The sequence below is a fragment of the Lonchura striata genome, chromosome Z, assembly GCF_050655825.1.
Source record: "Lonchura striata isolate lonStrDom1 chromosome Z, ASM5065582v1, whole genome shotgun sequence".
Classification (NCBI taxonomy): Eukaryota; Metazoa; Chordata; class Aves; order Passeriformes; family Estrildidae; genus Lonchura; species Lonchura striata.
In genome coordinates, this window is record NC_140740.1 from 79,254,735 (window position 1) to 79,269,836 (window position 15,102).

Below are 15,102 nucleotides of genomic sequence, written 5' to 3' on the forward strand. Positions count from 1 at the left end.
GTCACTTTTGGGAAAGAACATTGACAAGGGGAGCCAGCCTTATGCTGAAATGCACTGTTATGATGATGATGATGATCTTTTTTGTATTAGTTCCTTCTAATCTTAAATGGAAACTGGGGGTGAAAGGTAGATCCCAGTGACAAAACATGCTTTTGGCCAGCATATATACCCTTGATGCAAAGGTAAGTTGTGATTTATTAATTTGTACCTGTGGCACTTGGGTACACATCTAAAATTCTGGCACTGATAAACCCAGTCATTGCATGGAATGAAGACCAGTTGGTAAAGAAGTTTGGGTTTTGACCATGTTTTCTATTTTGTATTACTGTAGAAGAGCATAGAACTTCAGAGGTTGTTCACAATCTTAGGGATTTATTTCTAGTTCTTAGAGTATAAAAAAATTTACTATAAGGCGTCACATCCATGGTTACTAATGATGGTACACAGATTTTCCTTTTTTTTTTCCCCTCCCCATAAAATTGAACTGAACAAAAAATTTGGCAACTTTTTACTACTTGCAGTAATTTCCTGTAGAAACAAAGCAAAGCTTAGCTACCTCATCCATAACCTTGACCCCTCTCTTACTTTGCATTCCCACTCAGCTCCACAGAACTAAACTTTGGAGTACATAACTAAGCGTGCTCCAAATCAGTTGAACAAATGGAGGGGAAACAAAGTTATAATTATAGTTACAGTTATAGTTGTCCTGAGAAGAAAAAAATTATGAGAGCAAATGAGAAAAAATTATCTCTGGTGGTGTCAGAAGTTAGGAAATGCCTATGTGATAAACAGGGGAAATGGTTAAGAAAAGTAGGAAAAAAATGAGTTTTCACTCTGCATGTGTGACAAGATGATCTGATACTTAAAAAAAAAGGATCATTCAAATATTAGCATGAGAAGACTGCTCTTTTTAATGTCAGAAACACTCTAATTTAAATCTTAGCAGTTAGGAGAGAGCTTAAGGATGAATTGAAGCTTTCTGATGCTGTTCAAAGCAGCTCTCTGCCTGGGCTGATTATTAGGGAGCATCTTACTTGCTTCCAGATTGTTGAAATCTATTGAGCAGATAATAGAGAAAATTTAATTTATACATGAGACTTTTGTTTCTTAGATGCAGAAGGACAAAACTCTGAGCAGTAATGCAGTAGAACACTTTTACTTTGGATAGTGTAGGTCCTTGTATTTTCAGGCTGATTATCACAATTGATCATCATAATGAATTAATTTAGCATAGAATTTTTAAGCTACATTATCTGAAATACAGAAGAAGAATTTACAAAAACTAAAGAGTCTTGAATACTTTGTAATCTATCTGTATTTTAAGCATTAGTCAGAACTTCTTTATTTGGTATAGAAACTTTATTACTGTCGTGGTTTAAGCCCAGCCAGCAACCAAGCTCCACCCAGCCTCTCACAGTGGGAGAAAACTGGAAGGGTAAAAGCCAGAAAACCGTGGGTTGAGATGATGACAGCTGAATAGGAAAAGCAAAAACCATGCACACAGGCAGAGCAAAACAAAGAATTCATTCAGTGCTTCCCATGGGCAGGCAGGTGTTCAGCAATCTCCAGGAGAACAGGGCTCATCACACATAATGGTTACTTGGGAATACAAATGACAGCACTCCATACGTGCCCCCCTGCCTTTATATCCTGTGCATGATGCCATGTTTGGAATATCCCTTTGGTCAGTTTAGGTCACCTGTCCTGGTTGTGTCTCCTCCCAACCTTCCATGCACCCCCAATGTCCTTGCCATCATGGCAGTGCAGAAAGCAGAAAAGGCCTTGGCTCTGTGCAAGCCCTGCCCAGCAATAACAAAAACATCTCTCCATCATCAGCCCTGTGTTCAGCACAAATTCAAAACAATCTCATACCAACCACTGTGAAGAAAATTAACTAAAACCCAGCACAATAACCAAAGGAAATACATTTGAACAAATGAGCTTGCTGACACTAGAAAGGAATGCACTTCAAAACACTGGCAACATAAGGGTAAACATAGTAAAAGCAAAATAAGTGTACAAGTTGAAATGCCTTTAAATAAATGTGATCCACGTCCTGATTTTTAAAGCTTATGCCAAGATCCTCAAGCCCAAAAATATCTGGTTGGCTTAATAAACTCAAAACAGAAAACATATTACATTATTTGAACAGCACAAATCTTGCTGAGACTACTTTTGTTCTTTATTAAGCTGAAATAGCTGACATCAGAAAACCAGAGATAGTTGCAGCATGGGATGGGTGGCCTCTCTTGTACCATGTAACTTAGCTTAGTTATTCTTTGGTGCGGTAAGAATATCCCCTTCCACTTCATGGCTGATACGATTCTCCTGAATATCAGTTTTAATGTCAGTACTAACACTTGCAAAGACATCTCCAAATGCTATAATAGTAAGAGTAACAGGTACTCTTAACTTGCATGTATTTCTCCTTCTAGCCTGTTAATTCCTTTGTCCATTAGAGGCTGTTTCTCTTGTTGCAGGTCTCCTGAAGAAAAATTTCAGAATGATGTGTTAATACCAATCTAAAAATGAAAATGGGGTTTAAGGTTGCCTATACTAACTGTTCCACAGGCAGCAAGCACATAATATATAAGGTTTTCAAAAGTGATCTTTGTTCTGGCTGTTGGAGAAAAATATTAAGAGATGGGTATGGACTTCTTTAAAAAAAAAACCTCAGCTTTTATGGACAGTACCATTTATGAAGTCCAGTAGTCTCTGCAATCCAGTAATCCAGTTAGTTTACAGATGTGATGGAATTTATCTACTCCATTCACTATACACAGACTTACTGTTTTGGGCAGGAACACACCACCTGACTGATGAGCACTTGGTTAGTGGACTGAAGGAATAAGCTGACGCAACTGCAAGGAATGTTGCACATAAGAACAGACTTCACTGCTGAGTGAGTGGGTCAGGAATGATGAATGTACAGGAACACTGATCATTTTGTTATATTAATACATGCATTTGCAGAAGTACAAGAAGCAGTCTATACAAGTCTTACCCATGTTTTCCTCCAGTTTTGCATCATATTGTCATGTTCACTCATGGCATTTCTCCAGGTATCAAATTCTTTGGTCCATGCATCCTGACCAGAACTGTCTGAGAATGGAAATGGGATGATTACATAACCATATAATGTCAGAAGTCAGCACCTGATCAGATTCAGGACTGCCTGTCCTGCTGGAAGGGAGCTACAAGGAACCTCCATCCTACATTTTGCTCTACATCCTTTCATGTTATTTGTCAGTACATTTTTTTTGAAATGGTTGTGTCTCTTAAACTGTGCAGCAAACTTAATAGCCTCCAACACAAACAGGTTTAGTACCATTATCTGTGATTTGAGATAGAGAAGGCAGGATGGACAATTTAATAGTTCAAACCCATCTAACAAGCACAGGAATGCTCCAGGTAGATCAAAGCCTGGAGAGAAGAGTGACATGTTGGAAAGGGCCAGTTAACATGATGAACATGTCCAGTTAGTATTCCCCATTTTTCAGTTAATCACAGGATCACAGAATCAATCAGGAACAGACCTGTGAGATTATCAAATCTAACCTATGATCCAACACTGCCTTGTCAACCAAACCATGGCACCCAGCGCCACATCCAATCTTCCCTTAAACACCTCCAGGGAGAGTGACTCCACCACTTCTCTGGGCAGCCTGTTCCAGTGTTTAATTATCCCTTCTGTGAAGAAATTCCTCCTAATGTCCAACCTAAACCTCCTCTGGCATAGCTTAACCCTGTGTCCTCTTGTTCTGGGAGAAGAGACTGATGCCCCACCTGGCTAAGCGCTCCTTTCAGGTGGTTGTAAGAGAGTGATCAGGGCTTCCTTGAGCCTCCTTTTCTTCCAGGATCAACAACGCCAGCTCCCTCAGCTTAGAGGGAGACTTAGAGGACTTTGCTCCAGACCCTTCACCAGCCTTGTTGCCTTTTTCTGGACATGCTCCAAGCATCTCACCCTGACACTCTATCATCTTCCTAAACTGAGGGCCCAGAACTGGACAGAGAACCCAAGGTGAGGCGTCTCCAATGCTGGGTACAGGTTCCATCAGTGCCCTGTCCTGCTGGCCACTGTTGCTGATCCACAGGCCAGGATGCCATTGGCCTTGGCCACCGAGCACAGCTGGCTCGTGTCTACCCACCGTCACCAGCACCCCCAGGTCCCTTTCTTCCCAGCCACTCTGATCCCAGCCTGTAGCACTGCAAGGGGTTATTGTGGCCAAAATGTGGCCACAACACTTGGATTTAGTCCAAGTTCCAGAACTTGGCCTTGTTGAGGCTCATGTTGCTGGATTTGGCCCATCAATCCAGCCTGTCTGTGCCCCTCTGCAGAGCCCTCCAACCGATCAAAATTCCCCCTGTAACTTGGTATTATTCATAAATTTGTTAATGACTCAACACCCTCATCCATGTTGTCAGTAAAAATACTGAACAGAGCTGGCCCAGCACAGAGCCCTGAGGGACACCACTGGTGCCTGGCCCCAGCTGGATGCAGCACTGCTCACCAGCACTCTCTGGCCCGGCCATGCAGCCAGTTCTGAACCCAGCACTGAGTGCTCCTGTCCCAGCCGTGGGCTGCAGCTTTTCCAGCAGTGTGCTGTGGGAGACAGTGCCAAAGGCCTTGCTGGAGTCCAGGTACACAACATCCACAGCCCTTCCTGCACCCACCAGGCCGGTCACCTGGTCATAAAAGGAGACCAGGTTGGTCAAACATGACCTACCCTTCCTAAACCCATGCTTGGCTGCTTCTGAGCCTTCGGCCATCTGTAGATGCCATGTACTTTCACTCAAGAATTCCTTATATTTCCTTACATTGATAATCTAAGAAGGGCTGTGTTACTGCATCTTGGTCTATTTGTCAGCTGTTTTTGCAGAATGTAAGACTTATGGTGACATATTTTCTATTTATCTTTTGGGACAATAGCAACGTATGTTTTTAGAGCACAGTGTTTTACATTTGTGTTTTACATTTACACTGGTTTGGTTGAGATGCTCTTAATTCTGTTTCTGAGACAGACTTCAAAGTAACTGGAGGAATTGCATGGCTTTTCTCTGTCACTGAAAAAAGAAGGATTGAGCCTTCCTTGACAGACTCACATTTGGTATTAACCAGCTTCTTAATTTTTCCTTCATCCTGCCAAGAAAATCCCTGCTGCATTGTATTAATTGTCTTGCTGTCTTATAAAGGCTTCAGATCCCTACACCTGGGTAAGGTCTCAGGAGCTAACTGCAGTAAGCAGTCTGGACACCCAAAATCCTGCAGCTGCTGAAGTTACCTAACTGCCCTCCTGCCTAGTAAGTGTCCAAATGGAACAGAGGAAACTGACCTTGCCCAATCCAAACCATAAGCAGTTTACAAATCATGCAATTTTAAAAACCAGCATAGTGGGGGCTTCTCTTTATCATATGACTTCCTTAAGTCTTTATAGATTAAAGAATTTTTCTACATTACCCTGTAAAATTCCATACTTATTTGTAGCTCTCCATTACTCATCTGATTTTCAGGTTTTTTGAATTAGTTTATCAGGTTTTGGTTCAATTTCTAGATCTTAACTGCTAATTTACATTAGTCCTTTGAGAGAGGGGGAAGAAGAAGGAGTTTTTATGCCTCTAAAACCTTTCCATAAATGAAGTGCATACTAATAGAGTGGGCAAAAGTTACCATCTTTAGATATGCACATTTTCTGGGTGAGTATTACAGAACTTTACTCATATCAGGGTCAGGCCAAACGTGACATATTCCTGAAACAAGCCTACCTTTATCTTCCACTGTGATCAGCACTTGTGATGTTACGTTCCCAAATTTTGAGATGAATGAACATCTGTATTCTGTGTTCTCTGATACTGAATCTTTCACCCAGCTGAGAACATGCACTCTGCCATCATGCAGCAGGTGAGATTGCTCCGTGATGCATGCCTTTATCTTTTGTCCATTCTTCCTCCAGACAAAGTAGGAGTTATCCAAACCTGTAAAAATGTGAGGTTATTCTGTAAGAAACTAGAAGATGAGTATTTGAAAAGAAAATAAGCCCCATCATGTCAAGATTAGGCTTAAAAAGGTTGATTAAAATGCTTCTTCAGTTTCTTCAGTTGAAATTCTGGGTACCAAAAACCTGGGATTAAGAGGAGCTAGCATGGGAAATTTAGGTTCAAACCCAAGTTGTGGATTTGCATTGAGGAATTCTGTGTGGATTCGCACAACAGGGAACTTAGCACATGTGTAAGAGCCAGTGATGAACAGCAGCACCATCTGCCTGTGCAAATTCCTGTAGCACCACGACATCCTGCCTGCTGCTGCACAACCCAGGTCCTGGTACAAAGCTGACAACACCTGAGACACGCCTCACAGAATCTGAAAAAAAGGCCAGGAGGGGAAAAGTTCAAGAACTCAGTGCGGCAAAGATGCTGGAACCAGCAATGAGAGAGGGAGAATTGGAAAAAGCACAGAACCAGTAGTCACAGCAGGCACAGAAGCAAGACAGAACTTGAAAGAACCTTGGATCAACAACAAAGAGCAATCTAATTTTTTAGCTTTGCTACTATTATTTGTCTTAACCTGCAAGGGCAACATTTGAATAAATCAGAGATTGACAGTAGCCTGGAGGACAGAACAGCTGTTCCCAGAAAACTAGCTAGGAAGGTTGGCTGAAGTGCACTTGGCAGCATCAGAACCTTTCCATTTAAAATACAGACATCTGAGCCAAGCTAAGAACTTGGTAATTCTGATGTTTAAAACATGACTATTTCTCCCTCTGGGCCTAGGATCCAGACTAGCCTTAGCAAGAGAAGATGTGAAGTGAAATTTGGTGTAAAAAGAAAATTAACTATGGCTGCAAATATGTCTTGACAGAGCCTACTACAGCTTTTACTGTGAGCACTTCATATTGCAAGTGGATGTGGCATTTTTTTCCCCTAGAACAATAAAATTCTGTCATTAAGTTTTAGATAATCATGCAGGGGGAGAAAACAGTTTTTACATTTGTGTACATATTACATATTTGTACATAGTAGACATGGCTATGTTGTGTAAAAAGGAGATCGTGGCAAATTCTTAACTCCTAAGTTTTATTTCCAAATCTCTCACAAATATGGGCACGTAAGTTAGCAGTAAGGGTAAGTGTGAATGATAGAGGACATGATCTAGTTAAAGCATTGCAGAGTTTCTCTGAGGGAAGTGGCACAGTCCGAAGGGCTGACAGCAGCTCTAACAAAGTGGAAAGGGCAAGCATACCTTGGGCTGAAAACAGGTGCTCTAACATGCACCATTTTTTTTTTTTTCAAATGTGTTTTAGGGATGATTGTACTCATTCTACAGCTAACAGCAGATAGGTTACATGTCACTAAGTCCGTAAGAAGTCTGGAACCAGGGACAAATTACTTCAGTAACCTAAAGCTGAAACTGAAATTTGAACAAATGGGAGGAATAGTAAGTGCAAGCACAGCAAAAAAATCAAAATCCCTAAGTGCCACCTTAGAGCCAAGCAAAGAAGCAGCATGTTTAGTGCAGGACACTTCCCTAAACTTACTTCAAATGTACTATTCACACCAGAGAACCTGCTCTGTTTTCTAGTGCTGAAGATCCCAACTGTGCTGGAAAATTGCCAAAATTTATGCTTACATCCACATTTCACCGAGAGATTAAAATGTAGCAATTTCCTTATACATGAAATTTTGCAAGCTGTGTTGGTTCAGATTGGTCCCTTATGAAGTGCAACTAGGCAATTTTTACCCTTCTGTTATTTTTTTGTGCAGTCAGAAGCACTGGAAATCCCCAGAGATACACACTCATCCCCACTTACACTGGTTGACAGCAAAATTTAGATGCAAGCAGTACTCAGGGTTTTTCCTGATCCTGTTCCAGTGCAACTTGTTTCCAATTTTCAGGTACCTACCTTCTCTACTTTGATTTCATTTTCAGGATGGATCAATACAAAAAAATACAATGTGACACAGTTTAATCTGCAAAAATTTTAAATCATATTTGTTAAATGCAAATTTTCTACAACTCCCTGGTGAGAAATTCAGACTCCAATGTAATGGTTAGGGAAATATTTTTTTAAGATAAAGGAAAATAATAAAAACATATACTCTGCTTTTTTTTTTTTTTTTTTTTTTACTGTCACTATAATACAAATGAATTATATGTCTAGTGCAATCTTTAAAATACAAGTTTCTGACCTGATCTACTTACTTTGCCATCCATGTTAGGAATGCTTGAAAGATTTTAAGAAAGTAGTATTATTAAAACATAATAATCAAGCAGAGAATTAAACAGCATAAGATGATAGGTAAATAAGTAACTATGCCTCAGCAGCCATGAAATAGATTTCAAACAGTTAACGTCAAAAACATTGCTTCAGTAAACTACACATGATTAATGAAAACAACTTCACCACCTTGATGATTTCAGAAGGGGAATTAACAGTTATCAAACAAAAATACAAAAAACTTTGTGGCATTATCTGAGCTACCCTTTCCTTTGCATAAGGCCTTCAAAATTTCCAGTGTCTCTGGAAGCTTTTTCCTTCTTTCTCACATAGATTTCATTTTCACTGTTTTCAGTTGTTTGAATAAAATGGTAATGCCCAGGTATTAAAAGCCAGAGTAGTAATGGCCCAGGTAGTTTCTGCCAGCAGAATGGGTTCTCTGACCTATGTCAAATCAGGCTGGGTTACAAAAAATACATATTTCATACCCAGATTACTTTTTCTCAATATTTTCCATCGACAAAAATGGAAAAAAAAATCAACCACCATTCTTAGCATAGAAATTCAAACAACTGCAACTCCTTGTAATCTTATACCCACAGTCTGACTGCATTCAGTGGGTCATTAGTGTAAATTTGACCTAAGGTTAGAAGAATTAAATAAATAAAACCAGACTTAAAGTAACTAAAGTATAAAGCTACAGATTCAGAGCAGCACAGGGATGCACCCTGCTAAGCTGAACCAAATTAAGCATTTGCCATATATGCATCACATCCTAACAGACATATGGTTTTCAAGACAGCTTGGAGACACTAATTCAAAAGAAGCTGATTATGGATTTAGCAGAGCTCAGTGACATAAGGTAGGGGGAGCAAGGCAGAGCACTGGCCAAGCTGGCTCCTGGTGCCAAGTGCTTCCATGTGAAGAGAGCTGTGGAAACATTTCAAAAGCAGCCAGTGAAGCTGCATTTTAAAATGTGAGCAGTGCTACCACTGGTGGTGGTTCAGCACAAACTCCTCCTCATTTCTAACCCAGTTCTTGAACGGTAGCATTTGAATAAGACTTCTCTAAATTCATGAAAACATTTCCAAGACAGGGGAGTTAGTACAAAAGCAGGAGCCATCAGAAAACTTACACCCCAGCTAATAATTTCTGCAAATTGACAGCAAATTGAAATCCAGTGAAGATAAACTAACAAGCATTCCAGAGAGAAATTCTACCAGGGTAACAAAAAATCTTTTATACAAATTCCTATGATCTAGACAAAAAACTGCTACCAGAGGCTATCCACAGGGATGGGAAGTTAAAGTTTATGAAAAAAACTCCCTTGTATAACCAATATACATCAAAACCTCTTTCAAAACTCACCATGTGCATCAGATTAAGAACGACATCTGGATTTAATGCTTGTTATCAAGCTTGCAGCTTTGCTGAATTCTGCTGAACCAAAGATCCCAGATTTCTGAAAACCAAGATCATACAGGAAGCTCTCATCTGGAGCAGGGATTAAGGTTTAAAAAGGCACTATAACCTGGATGCAGGAAGGTCTTCTTTTAAATCAGACATCAAAGTTAGCCCAGGAAGGGGTTAGTCAATCATTAATATTAAACATTATCACCTGCACTACTCAAGTGTGTGAATGAAAGATTTAGGGCTGATCACAGTTTCTTGAGTTGAAGGAGTCTGAGTCATTGCTGCTGATGATACCAAAATAATAAAACAGTATGAAATGAAGCTATCAGAGGGTAGCTGACTAGAAAAGTGGGGTGGGGGCAAAGGGGGGGGGGGTGGAAATCTTTAAATTGAGACAAGCATCTTTGCAATTTTCTGCAAATAGTATGCAAGTTACATAGCCTGTACCCCCTATAACTGGGGTGCATTTTTTTGGGTAGTTTTGTTGGTTGGTGTTTGATTGTTAAATCAGGGCAATTCATTCTAGAAGACAAGCTTGACAGCAATGGAAAAAGAAAAGCCAATAAAAAGCCAAGAAAACAGACCTCTCCGAAATGCCAAATATTACTTCCAATACCAAGTATTTCACACTGAAGGATGCATGAGGTCCTGCAGACACCTGGTGCCTCATTAAGTTACCCATCGCTTTGTGTAACATCAACACCACGAGCTGATGCAGCCTTATCATGGCAGAGGAGCAGCAGGAAGTGCTTCCTGCGGAATGTGAGCCATGTAGAAGCTGTGAGCAGCAGCCACTCACTAGAGGTGATGCACAGCACACACAGGTGCAAGCAGGACAGGGCATCCATCTTCTCAGAGTGGAATTTAAAACCAGGCTGGGAAAATGGCTGACTGGCCCATTAGATAAAAACGCAATTTGTAACTGTTCATGCATTTATTCGGATGCTGAAGAGTGTCCAGAAAAAGGTTTTGCACTTGGATAATTATCTGTGAAAAAAAAAATCTTGATGAAGCATTACTAAGCTAGAACCAGGGATTGTCACCAAAAAAAAAAAAAAAAAAAAAAAAAAAAAAAAGTTTTTACTTTCACAGTATTAGAGAATTAACTAGGTTGGGAAAGACCTTGAGATCCTCAAATCCAATCTATAAACTAACACCACCTTATCAACTAGACCACAACACTAAGTGCCACATCCAGTCTTTCCTTAAATACTTCCAGGGATGGTGACTCCACCACTTCCCCGGGCAGCCCATTCCAATGCCCAATCACTCTTTTGTGAAGAACTTTTTCTTGATGTCCAGCCTAAACTTTCCCTGGCACTCACTGTTTGCCTAATAATTTTTTGCCATCCTATCAGCTAACAAGGCTACTATGTTAATTTTTAAAATAAAATGAAGAAAATTGGCGAACATATTTTAAGGAGTAGCATGCTCACCAAAAATCACTTCTATTCTCCAGAGAACACAAACTACTTCTTTTGCTTTGTTTGATAGGCAAATCTAGCAGAAAGATGACTGAAGAGATGGAAATGAGATTTTCATCTCCACTCTGGGGACAATGCACACAAAATACTGAGACAGTTCTGTACCCTGGTACCCAGGTACCGCTTCAGGCAGAGACATTACTGAACCAAGAGTTCCAAGGACCAAAGTTGAAATATTTATGCTGAACTGCAAAAAAAGAAAGGGTAAACTGCAAGCAAACTGTACAGAGAATAAAATACAAACCTAAATTAATCCCTCTCCCTCCTGAGAGAAGACATCCCAAAAGGCATTTGGGTCTCAAAAGTCCCCAGTGTGAAGCAAGCTGCTTTTATAGATACCTAGTCATACTACAGAAGCTGGTGCAGATTCTGCTCCCTTGCAGTCTCCCAGAATTATATACATTAAATTCAAATGGAGAATACTGCCCTTCTTGTGACCCAGGCAGTTCATCTCTGCTGACAGCCCATGCAGCACCCAATCCTCAAGCTGAGAAGCTGAACTGGACAACAGCAGAGCTGCTGCTTCACACAGGTACTCCTGCAGAGGTGCCAGTTCTCTGCTTCAGCCTCACCAGAATTTTGGGCAAGCTGTTCTCTCAAAAGGGTGGCTTATTCAAACTGTGAGGGTAAAAACTGGTAAAAAACTGGGTTTTTAACCCGTGCAAAGCTCTGAAAACCACGCAAGGGCTTTATTTCCCCAAGCCCTCTGCTGACATGAGATGCAGCCTGTCAGACGGAGTGGGGAGTGTACAAAACACCAACTGCTGTGCACGGGACACACTGCAGCAGGCTGCAGCCTCAAGCGCTCTGCACATCACAGCAGCAACTACTGCAGGCTGCAGCTGCTAGTTCTAGGTGGACTGGATCTCCCAAGGTGCTTCAGGATCTTCCTTCATATTTTAATAATTTATAAACTACCAAAAGCCACACAAGATGTTTCCCACCTGCACCTTATTACTCATTCCACAGGAAAAACCTGTACGAGTGCAGTCAGCTGCACACAGTGAAATGTGGGAAAACAGTAATTTAACAATATCTTCTGAGGAAAAAAATAACAAGACGATTTTGGTTCTACATCTTTTCCTTTTTCTCCTCTTTTTTGATGCCTGATGCTTTTTAATTTGCCTTATGCTTAAATTATTTTTACACTGAAATTATTCTAGTCTTTACTGGAAAACTAATTTAAAGTTAAAACAAAACAAAATAAAACAGAACAACCAACCAAACAACAGCAACAAAAAATAATCCCAAAACCAACCAAACAAACAAAACCCCACAAACACAAAAAACAAAAAAAACCCCAACACTCACCCAAGAATAAATTACTTATTTGCATGGGTATGTCAGTCTGTGACAGGTGACCTCCTCCTCCTGGGGAAAAAAAAAATTTCCCCACCCTTCTGCATGTTTTTCAGTGCAACTTCAGGCTCCACCAAAGAGGAACCTCTAGCGAACCACTTGCAACTCTGATTCTTTCTTGTACTCCTTTCTAGAATAGTGTAACCACAGGAACAGGCTTTGCACATGTTACCAGATACCCATCTCAGCATCTCCATGAAATAGTAACTCCTTGAAAGTGTATTTCCAAGTTCACAGAACTTGTATGTTCATACTACTGGGCTTTTTTTTTACCAAGAATGAAAACAATCCAATATGTAAAATCTCCAGCTACAGATGAATTAAGGGAGGAGTAACTTGACAACATGGACACAAGGAGGCTCGATATGCAGATGAAGCACAGTGTTTTGCAGTGTTTGATTATAAAAGCATTTAAACTATCACACAGCACACTTGCTGTATTTTAGTTTTATCTGTGAAATTATGGACATGGAGCTAAAGCACGGGGAGGAGGTGCCAGTAAAACATCCTTAAGCAGAATCAAAACTCTGGGAAAAAACCTGTTCCTACTATACCCAATTTCAACAGAGTACACGGGAGAAATTATACAGCAGGTGTGTCCATCACCAACTTGCTGTTTCTCCCCTGAACCAGATGGTGCAGCATTCTGTTCAATTTATTTGAAACTTGCCTAAACTGCCTCTAGAAGTTTAAAAAATTCTGTAATGGGAGAGAAAATTTCTATTAGAGCAAGTACACAGGAAACCTAATGTTTGTCCACGCACATACAGCAGACAGATCTCTGGAGAAATATGGGACTCTTCGGGAGTAGAGATAAACTGGCAGAAAATTTGCAAAGGGAGATTTATTCCTCCCTTTTCCAGAAGAGTGGAAGTATTCCGTGCTTGAAACAACTTCTTTTTTAGAAAAAATATAGCAGTTTTCCACAAATGCTGTTTGTGCTGTATCCACTCAACTTTACCTTGTGGAAATGAGCCAGCTACAAGGCTGTAAAGTCTCATCCTCAGGTAAGCTTTCAGGTTAAAACATGTGGGATGAGTAAGAGATGAGCAAAAGAACTCACCAACTCCTGCTGAGCTTCCAGACAGCTTGAAACTGATATTTACAATTAAAAAAAGGAAGAGATTCAGCAATTCTGATAAAATAACAATTAAGCTAGAAACTTAATTAAAAATAAGCTTTGAGGTTTTTACTGGATGATGTGGCAATCTATGTATTTGCATCATACATTTACTGATGCCATATCCTTTTTTGCAGGCAACCAGGCACAACATTTAATTCTCTGCCAGTCTAATTTAACCCTTTTGCACCTTGCAAACACATTTTACTTTATTTTCATAGCTGAGAGAAATCAAGTTCCACTAAAGCAATATTAATATAAAGAAATATAAACCAACACTAAACAAATTTGAACAAATCCAGAGACCTTCCTTGCAAGAGCAATTGTTTAGCCACCCCCCACCAGGATTAATTCATATATCCTTACATGCAGGACCCAGAAAGATGCAAATATCTGCACCAGTTCTGTGTGCTGATCTGCATTTGTTGGTTTACATGTTTTTTTAAACCAAGAGACTGAAGTTCTGGGTAAGAGAAGAGTGTGATGTGTCAACCGATTGCCTTGCTTCCTAAATAATTTCTTCTTTTAAAAAATAAAGTTCCATATGAAGACCTGTTTTGATCCATTGAATCATACTTAGTTTAAACCAACAATTACAAACTGTAATTTGTAACAATCCCAACAAAAACTGGAAAAAAAGCTGAATTGCTGTGAAAAAACCAGCTTTGTCCTCCTTTACACCTCAGATAATATATCTGCTATAAAATGGAAGCTATTACTGTATGTACTTCGCCACTTGAAATAAGATGGAAATAGGAATGACAGGTCCACAAAATATGCTAAGTTCAAATTCAATAAAAGTGTAGTTTTTAAACTGCATACACACTGACAATGAAAATATCTACCTGCTAAACATCCATATGCGATCCTGATTCACTGAATTCCTTCAGCACTCACAGTGACCTATTCTTGGAAAGAGCCTGCTGGCATCCTGATGCATGCTGGCGTCCTGACACTGTCTCTCTTTGTTCTTGCTTTTCCCCCCCAATCACAAAAGGAAGATTTATACAGTACACATGGTGACACAGCTAAACCTTTAATGCAGAAAAGTGCTGGCTTATACAGGGTCCTCCAACTTACCTGTGGCTTGGCAGAAGAGGTGGAAGGGTCCTCGGACACTAACATGCTGTGCCTGGTCACTTAGGAAAGGTGGCAACAACATGACCTTTACAGGGTCTTTGCTAGACCAAACATCAGGCTGGGTACTGGTGGGTGAAGGAGGTGAATCATTTCCCACACAGGACAAAAAGGAGGTACCAGTAGGAGGGAAAGGTATGGGAGATGAGGCTGTGTGACAGAAGAGGACAGAAGAGAAAAGTAAAAGGGTACTAAGGAAAGAAGTTGCAAGAAATACATCACACAATGAAAAAATAATGCAAAAAGACAAGTGAGTTTTAGAAAGACAGTAAGACCAAGTGTCCCTAGGCCCCCAAAGAAGAGCACTCTCCTCCTTCTCCCATACTGTTTTCTCCCATGCTTCCCATCTCCCCACCCTGGGTTATAACCCATTCAG

At 40.2% G+C, this 15,102-nt stretch overlaps 1 protein-coding gene across 1 annotated transcript; it reads right to left on the reverse strand.

Moving 5' to 3' along the window:
- Positions 1-1,140: 1,140 nt before the first annotated feature.
- On the reverse strand, positions 1,141-15,098 carry LOC146763900 (uncharacterized). The gene is made up of 4 exons (XM_085567054.1): positions 14,670-15,098; positions 5,764-5,973; positions 3,005-3,102; positions 1,141-2,485 (listed from the first exon to the last, which is right to left on the reverse strand). Exons 1-4 carry the CDS (start codon positions 14,749-14,751, stop codon positions 2,456-2,458), a joined length of 420 nt encoding a protein of 139 aa, XP_085423180.1. The 5' UTR covers positions 14,752-15,098; the 3' UTR covers positions 1,141-2,455.
- Positions 15,099-15,102: the final 4 nt, after the last annotated feature.